Source organism: Triturus cristatus, chromosome 2_1 (genome assembly GCF_964204655.1).
Source record: "Triturus cristatus chromosome 2_1, aTriCri1.1, whole genome shotgun sequence".
NCBI classification, from domain to species: domain Eukaryota; kingdom Metazoa; phylum Chordata; class Amphibia; order Caudata; family Salamandridae; genus Triturus; species Triturus cristatus.
In genome coordinates this window covers 1189592504-1189601589 of record NC_140581.1, presented here as the reverse complement: position 1 = coordinate 1189601589, position 9086 = coordinate 1189592504, and the positions used below count along the sequence as shown (strand labels likewise).

Here is a 9086-nt window from a genome sequence, read left to right as displayed (position 1 = left end):
ACTGCCTCTTCAGGAGGACCTTCTGTCGCAGCAGCAGGGGACGGTCCTCCACCCGAACCTGTCCAGCCTCCACCTCCATGCGTGGAGATTGAGCGGCGGCAGTTGATGCCATTTGACTTGCCTCCTGAAGTCTGTGATGTCATTCTGGCAGCCAGGCGTCCCTCCACAAAGACGGTATACACATGCCGGTGGAAAAAATGTGTGGCATGGTGCACAGCAAAGGCTATGGATCCCCTTTCCGCCCCTCTTTCTGAGGTTCTACTCTTTCTTCTTTCTTTGGCCCAGCAGGGCTCTGCTTTGGGCACCTTGAAAGGTTATCTTGCTGCAATCTCTGCCTTCTTACGGCTTCCTAATCAGCCTTCTCTCTTCAAGTCCCCTGTTGTTTCACGTTTTCTCAAAGGCATTACTCACATGTTCCCTCCTGTCCCCTTCGTAATGCCTCAGTGGGACGTGAATCTTGTTCTGACCTTTCTGATGTGCGCTCCTTTTGAGCATCTTCACAATTGTCCTATTCGTCTTCTGACCCTGAAGACTGCTTTCCTGGTAGCTATCACCTCGGCTAGATGGGTGAGTGAGCTCCAGGCTCTATCATCTACACCTCCCTTTATTTCTGTTCATCCGGACAAGGTTGTCCTCTGGTCTCGTCCTTCTTTCTTACCGCAAGTGGTGACCCCATTTCATCTCGGGCAATCAGTCACGTTGCCCACCTTCTTTCCGCCTCCACATCCTTCAAAAGAAGAAGAGAGGCTCCACCGTCTGGACCCAAAACGGGCGCTGTCCTTTTATTTGGACCGCACCTAACCGTTCCGGGTGGACGACCAACTTTTTGTTGGATACTTAGGAGCTAAGAAGGGGACAGCGGTACACAAACTGACCATCTCGCAGTGGGTCGTGTTGTGTATTAAACTATGTTACTCCTTGGCAAAAAAGGACCCTCCTGTTGGGTTGAGGGCCCATTCCACCCGGGCCACAGTGGCTACTACTGCCCTGGGCCGGGGAGTTCCCTTGCGGGACATCTGTCAGGCGGCGACGTGGGCTTCACTGCACACGTTTGCCGAGCACTATTGCCTGGACAGCCAAGTCCGGAGAGATGGCTTATTTGGCCGTTCTGTTCTCCAAGACTTTCTGGTGTGATCTTGGTTCGCAGACCCACCACCGGGGTTGGTATTGCTGGGGTATCTATTCTAAGGTGAGGAATCTAACTAACGTGTTTCTTTCAGATGAACAAGTTACTTACCTTCGGTAACGATGTATCTGTAAGAAACATTAGTTAGATTCCTCACCGACCCACCCATCCTCCCCGTTCTGCGAACTGACATCTAGGGTTAAGGCTATCCTTTTCAGGGCCCTAGACTTTTTTGGCACCAGTGTCGGTCTCTTGCATGGCTCTGCGATCCTGGCGCGGAAAGCTATGTACAAGAACTGACGTCAGCGCGCGAGGGCGGCGTCTAAGTACTCCGACGTCATTCCGGCACACAACGCCGACGACGGACGCGGAGCCGCAGATGACGCCTAGCGACGCGCAAGGGGTATTGCTGACGAAAAATCTTTCCGCATCCAGCCTGACGCCTGGGGATATTCTAAGGTGAGTAATCTAACTAACTAATGTTTCTTACTGATACATCGTTACCGAAGGTAAGTAACTTATTCAACGGGCCTAAGGGAGTTCCTGAAACTGCTGCAGACCAGTGGAGCACTCTGTTGACCCAGAGACTTACTGGAGGATTTCCCTGGTGTGGATCAGAATTGGAGTGACCTGAATCAAAAATATGACCCTCCACAATGAAGGAAAGGTGAGTCCCAAGCATGTCAGCAGAGATATGGGGGTCTGTGATGCGTGACCTACAGCAATCACTGGGGGTTCTCCCTCCCCCCACATATCCCTGGGAGAACACGAAAAACGCATGAGAACACAGTGAGCTGAGTGAGGTAGCCAACACAGTGAGCTGAGTGAGGTAGCCAACACAAGGTGTCCTGGCGAGATTGTGGTGCCTGGCAAACCTAGAGGAGAGCGGGAGTCAGCATACACTCCCCATTCCTCTCAAAGGGATTGCTACATGTAAGAGAGGAGTAGGGAGGTTTCTACACTCCACGTCACTCCGGATGCCGATAATCACCACCTTATGGAGGAGAGACTCTTGGTTTCGCCTTGGCCTCCATGACTGAGTTCCTTGGGTTGGCATTACCACACAGAGCATGGAGCTCTTTGGAGTTGGTATACTACAGTTTGGTGAACTGACATTGTGGCAGGAGGACTGGTAGTCATTTGGAGCATAACATTAGCACTTAAAGAATTGCAAGTTGTGGAAACAAAAACACAAATCATTACGTGGAAGTAATATAGTACAACTTTATTTGTGTTTCCATGCATCCACCACTGAAGCATATTATGGTGTCCTCCCACTCCGTTTACACCAACAGGTGTTTATGAATATGTAACAAAGACATTCTTCAAGTTCATTCGAAAAGCTACCCAATTGCCATCAGAGTTAGCTGTCCTTTTTTGCTATTTCAGGTTGGAATTTTTTGGCACTATTATTCCTGTTTGAAATTCACTTAAATAATTTAATTTGGCTCAATTCGCCAAGTGCAAGGTTGAAATGTCAGGAAGATTGTAGAAGGACATTTCCTGACACCCAGGGGTCTATTTATGAGGCCGGCTGCATCACTATTTCACCACACAACTTGGTGCAAGAGCGACGCAAACCGTAAGACAGATTTGTGAAGCTACACAAAGCCACTGTGCGTGGCTCCGAATGGTTCTACGAATCTGGAGTAACTCAACAGTGCGCAAATCGCTGCATTACGTTACTATGCCCTGGGAAAGCGTTCCATGGGCTTTGGGTGGATGTTCCCATGCTACTCCCATGGATTTTGACGCATCCTCAGATTTACAAGAACATGTAATCCCGGGAATGCGCCAAAATCCTACACCTTCCTAGGGGATGCATAGCAAGGAAAAGTATCTCTTTTTCTCCTTGTTTCTTCCTCTTTCAATCTGTACTGCATTCTGCAGCACACCCAGAAAGAGGAATATGCCTCCAATGATTGTTTTTGTGCAGGAAGGTGTTCCTTCCTGCACAAAAACAATTCTGAATGCAATGCAGACACCCTTGCACCATGATGCAAGGGTGCCTGTGTTGACGCTAGGCAGCACATTGTGTACCAGCACGTGGGAAAGGACAGGAATTCACCATATTTAATTTGATACAGCGCCTTCCTGCCCTTTCCCTGTCACACAGTGCAGCACAACAAGGTGACTTGCTGCGCTGCACTGCATCACAAAGCTCATAAATGAGCCCCCTAGTGTTAACCTTCCTCTGCATGTCGTCCCGTCCAGAAATTCCCACATTCTAGAAAGTGATGTAATTTCTTTTAAGGCCTTTCAATTCAAGTTGGTCGGAATAGGTTGGAGTATTTACCTTACGTGCCAAACACCATGTATTTACCTTCTGGTCATTACAGTTACCACAGGGTGAGGTATCTACCATGTGTGGTAAATAGCTCCAAATCTCCAGAATGAAAATGAGGCATAATATTCACAAAAGGGTTTTTAATGCACCAAATTCCATGTTTTATATTGTTTCCGCCCCTCCTTTCCACCCGATACATTTTGGTAGGTTTCTCCTGCCGACATTTACTCAGGGACAACTTAGAGGGAGGGATAATTTTCGCACAACTTGTAAAAGCAATCGAATTGGTACCTGTGGTTAGTACTGGGATCGCAATTTAGACCTTAATTGCTCATGAGAGTCTAGGTGTACAAAATGCTTAGTGAGTCAGGCTAATTCTAGTTTACTATTGTGTGTTCTAACCAGTCTGTCTTTGAATAAAGTCGATGAAGATGATACCCAAGGCAGTAAAAAAACAAAACAAAAAAAACCGATTGCAGCAGTATCTTTGGTGTCCTGGGATGTTTCACAATTTGACATGTTTCATGCGAAAGTGGCACTGAACAGTAAATATCAGTAGAAAACGTATACAGGTTCTCTATTTCTAATTAAATATATATCTATGCATTTATATTTTAAATATACAATATTAATATACAGTGGTAATGTTATAGCTATGTTACAGACGCCTTTATACACCTATTTTGCTAATATACACCTTACTCCTCTTCAAATAAACCCATTCCAAAAAGCTCCTGCAAAGGAGTAGAAGCGAAAAACACAAAAAAACAAGAACACAAAGAAATGAGGTCGCAGGGTGAGCTGAAGGTCCAGAAGAATCTTAGTCTGTGACAGATCCGCATTGTGCCGGAAGGCCTTCAGATTCTCTCCATTTTGCAAGACGTTTCTTAAACCATTCCTGGATAAAATATAATACAGATTCAAAGTTACCAATTTCAGCATGACAATGATGAAAACAAAGCAGAGTCGGCAAATGTCAAACATAAATGTTGCCTACCCATCACACGTCTCAAAACAACCCTTCCGTGCTTAATTTGTACACAATAAATGCCAGTAGCCATGCTAGGAGGCCGCTGCAGCTTACACCATCCGATGCCCCTGCCAGCACTGACAGAGACAGTACCAACACAACTGCAAACCATCACAATCCTACAAGTGTGACAATTCAGACCATTTCAGACACCCAAACCTATAACAATGTCAAAGGCGGCAGCTAATAGTCATGTTTAATGTATCAAGGAATTAATAAACAACTGTTGTTGTTCTCATCTCTAATTTAGACAAACAACGCCACTATGTGGCAGCCTGCCATAAGTGCCGATGTTGACAATGAAGTGCTGAGCCCCTGAAACCACTGGCTCAAATTCAGCACTGCTTGAAGTACTCATCCAGTTAATGTGCATCTATTATGGGGGTACATAGCCTTACATCATAACCTAACAGGTGTAGTTTAAGTGGTCTTCTCTTTCTATACATTACCACAAAGGCCTTTCAGCGTAGAAGGTGGCACTGATATGGCAGTTTTTTCAGCGGTTGTAGGCTGTGGTTGTCCTAATATCTAATGCAATGAAGTTCCAAACTCTTTTTTTTGTATTCCTAAAAGCTGATATTTTAAAGCAAGAGACAATTACAAAGTAGGCATTGGCCTCACAGCATTGCAAGTTCCTGGGCTAGAGTATGTGGCTTCAAAAAATGTAGGTTTAGGCATCGCCCATGCTAGTTAAAAGAAGACTGTCACTTCTGTTGGAAGCCACGTCAACAAGTCCACGATCACTGAGATGTGGTCGAGCTTCGAATGCCCATTCTCAACATGTCAGTTACATGGAGTATAGTTTGAGGAAACTTAATGTTGTATGGTAATTCCAGTGAGTTGAGAATTTCTATTGTCCAGTCTCACCGATATGAAGGTTTGCTAGTATGACAACTAGATCTGGAATAAGCGTTTTGATTCCATGGAGGAGTCTATGTTGAAATTCTACTCCCTTGGCTATGAAATTGACATGTGTTTCAAGGGTAAATTATTGTCCACGAAGAAGCCAATAGACTTTATGCACTAAATGATTGAAAGGGTACAGTTTAGCATTGAGTTGGGAAAAGTTTGAATTGGGATCTGGCAACTAGGTGGCAGTAACAGGAAGAACTCGGTTTGGAGCAGATTGAATTCTAAGTGGTGCCACATCCAAGTTTGAATGTCCTCTAGGCCATGCATTCATTGTCTTTATCAGGAGTAAATTTTCTAATAGAGCTGGTATCATCCGCACGAAAGTGTTTTTAAATATTAAAGTGATGGAGAGTGAAGGGTATAGGTTCCGGGTAAAAGAGATTAGGAGAGAGAATAAAATGTTGGGGAAGAAGTGTTGCAGTGTTAGAAAGGACGTTGGCTTTTTATATGTATTGACATTGGTGTAGGAAGGTGGATATCTGACTATGGTTACCCCCAACTTTTTGCCTAGTGTCTAGCTGGTTTTTCGACTTAGTTGGCCTGAGATCCTGCCATTCAGGGTCTCAGGCTGTCTGCTCTCTCTTTAAAATGGACTCCATGTACCCTAGGTACATTCCCAATTGGTAAGGATCACCTTATTGGACCCTGTACAGTGTATCCTAGGTACCCAGGGCATAGGTGTACCCTAGGCCTCCCAGGGGCTGCAGCATGTATTATGCCACCCCTGGCCTGGCCTTCCAATCAGACACAACTGGCTGATCACTCAGCTGGGGCAAGGTCGTGTAATCACCCCTTGCTTAGATATAGTATACCTATATCTACCCTTAAAATAGACACATGTGTACCTATCAGCCACTCCTATGGCAGGCCTTAACAATCCTGGAGGCAGAGTGCTTGGTAACATGTGAGATGGTGCTCTAGCATGAGCTGAGCCTGTCTACAGCTTTCGGAACCATGTCCTTATAGCTGTTCTATGATATAGCCTACCATATATTCTTAAAGTGCCTTATAATCTTAAACGGTTATGGTAACTATGGTTTGGCTTTATCAAAACATGTCGTGTAAGGTGTCTAACACTTTGGAATAATACCCCCATACCATTTCTGGTGATGAGGATATTATTCCCCCCTTCTAGAGGGAGAGACATGTTAAAATCCTACTTTGCTGTTTAACTCTAACCAAAGCCTCAGCATCACAAAATGGATGCTGCTGCCACAGACATGAGTCTGACCTCCTGCTGCTGGGAGCCCTCCCAGCCAGGGAGGCTTGGACAATAGGTTTCCTGCTTGGGGAGGTGCTAGCACCTCCCCAGACAGACTTTAGTGTATTGGGGCAGGGAGGGCTGAAAGGAATGAGACATGCCTGGGGCACACAAGGTGTCCCATGCATAGTCCAGTTCAAACCGGTGCTGGGGCACACCAGCCCCAGTCCTGGCACGAAACTGGACAAAGGGAAGGGGGTGTAACCACCCCCCTCCCATGTCCCACCCATAAGGCATGACCTAGCAGGTAACCCAGCCCCCCAGATTAGTATAAGAGTGGTAGCTGGGCCCCAGGAGATTAGATTATCCTGAACCTGCAACTTGAACAGAAACTCTGGACCTTCGACATTCGACGAAAGAAGAAGACTGAAGAATCCCCCTTGTGGCCAAGGAGTGGCTACCCTGTGCAAACAGGCACCATCAAGAGACTTACCCTTTGCTTTGCTGAAGTTCTACGAGGGACCGACTGCAGAGCCCGACCAGAGCCTTGACTTCCAGACTTCTCCGACCCTGATCCACATCCACAGCCGAGCTGAGATCCGTGGAGGCGACGTGGGACCGGCTACCTGGGAAAAGTGGCGAGTATCTTCCAGCGCAGCTTCTGAGGCACCCTCGAAGTTGTGCACCGGGGATTGAGAAGCCCCAACCCCAAGCACCATCTGCACCGAAGATCAGCCCCCCACACTCCACGAGTCCTGCGTGGGGCCCTTCTGCATTTTCCTGCTTGCCGCGTCTGTCCGGTTGCTTGCCCGTTGGCTAGCGGCCTTTGTGACGACACACCTTGAAATCTTCACTGCTGGTTTGGCTCCTCCAGACTGGCTCCCGCTTCTTTGCAAAAGAGAAGCACCCCAGACCTTCCTGGTCTGCACCAGAAGCAAGTCCTCCGTTCTTCGTGGGTTCCGCTTGCCAAGGCTTGGTGAGTCCTAGTTCGATTTCGACGACGCCGACAGCAAGAGCCTTCGTGGGACAGCTCGCCTCCTGGTCCTGGTCGTCCTCGACGTCTCCTGGTACCCGTGGCTGCCACGACAAGCTTCACCTTTCACCTGCAATCTTCATGACATCGCCTGGTTCCTTCCTGGTTCCACGTGGTCACTGGCTAGTGACCTTGACTCTGTCCCTTCTGCTTGCAGGTATCCTCTCTTCTTGATCCCAGCCTTGGGATCCACCGGACACTCTTCACTGACTGCCTGTCAGCAACTTTCCTTCAGGCATCCATAGAAGTCCACGACGAAACCCGACGCAAGTTCACACCTATGCACCCGCAGCCCGTGGGCTAGGTAGCTTGGGTACTTCGGTGCTCACAAGGGAAGTGACTATCCTAGGGTCTAGTTTCCGAGTCTCGACTCTCTAGCTGCTTCAGAAGTGTCCTTAAACTGTTAATTTCTAACTGCTAGTAATTCTATCGACTTTTACGCATTACGCGTGAGTGTTTCTACTCTGCACCTGAATCCCGTGGGCCTCCCACTTCCTAACTGTTGCTAGTGTAGTGTAGCCCCAGCGATTCCCTAGGCCTATCCTATTTCCGTGACAGTGGTTCTTATACCACTTACTTAGTATATGGTTTGCGTGGCCCCTAGGGCCTAACTGTATTACTTACCTGTGTGACTTAATGTATGCTTAAATAAGACTGTGTTGTACTTACCTCTAATCTCATAAAGAGTGCTGAGGGTTTGACTAGAATAAATACACTTTATTTTATATATATATCTGTTGTGGTGTCCTTTCATTTGGTATTCAAGGGATTATATATGGTATCACAGCTGGCTTCACATGCCATTCAGAGTTTAGCCTAAGACTGCTCTTGTCCATGCTACCACTAGGATAGCTGGTCTATAAGGTTGACTTTACAACCAATCACCATAAGGGTTGTTTGGACTGATATAAGGTGTACACTAGGGCCAACTTCTCACAATTGGTTTTCCACACATTATGAGAAGCAACTGAGGATTGTTCCATTCAATCTAATTCTGTCTTTAAAGTTTTAAAGAGTGGGGTGGTTCTCCATGTCAGAGTGGTCAAAGAGTCTGGGTTAACATGAATCTAGAATATTGAGAATGTCTATCTATCTATCTGTCTATTGATCTATCTGTCCATCTGTCAGTCCGCCCGCCCTCCTGTCTGTCTGTCTATCTGTCTAGTCCGTCAATTAGGTTATTTTGGTTATAAAAACCGTAAAAAAACAGTCCATACAGTTACCAGCCGTGGCAGGCATAGCAAGTAATAATTAAAAAATACAACATATAGAGCATAGAAGGGACTGCTCTCGACTGAATCACATCCGATCTTCAAAACAGAACAAATGTAATCCATATTCCCCATTTCTCATCCAAACCACACTTCACAAAAGCAGGTGTCTCTCAAGACTCATCTCACCCTTGTTTTTCAACATCTACATGAAGTCATTACTGGCAATGACCAATTAATTTCAGCTCACATACTATAACTATGCATATGACCCACAAATACTGCT

General features: G+C 46.4%; 1 protein-coding gene across 2 annotated transcripts in view; it reads right to left on the bottom strand.

Annotated features, from left to right (window-relative positions):
* Positions 1-2336: 2336 nt before the first annotated feature.
* HOPX (HOP homeobox) overlaps positions 2337-9086 on the bottom strand; it is a 245833-nt gene continuing 239083 nt past the window's right edge. For both annotated transcript variants that reach the window (XM_085636633.1, XM_085636632.1), the window contains one exon: positions 2337-4311. In XM_085636633.1, the coding sequence (XP_085492759.1) occupies positions 4234-4311 (78 nt within the window). In that variant the 3' untranslated portion in view covers positions 2337-4233. The remainder of the gene's footprint in view (positions 4312-9086) is intronic.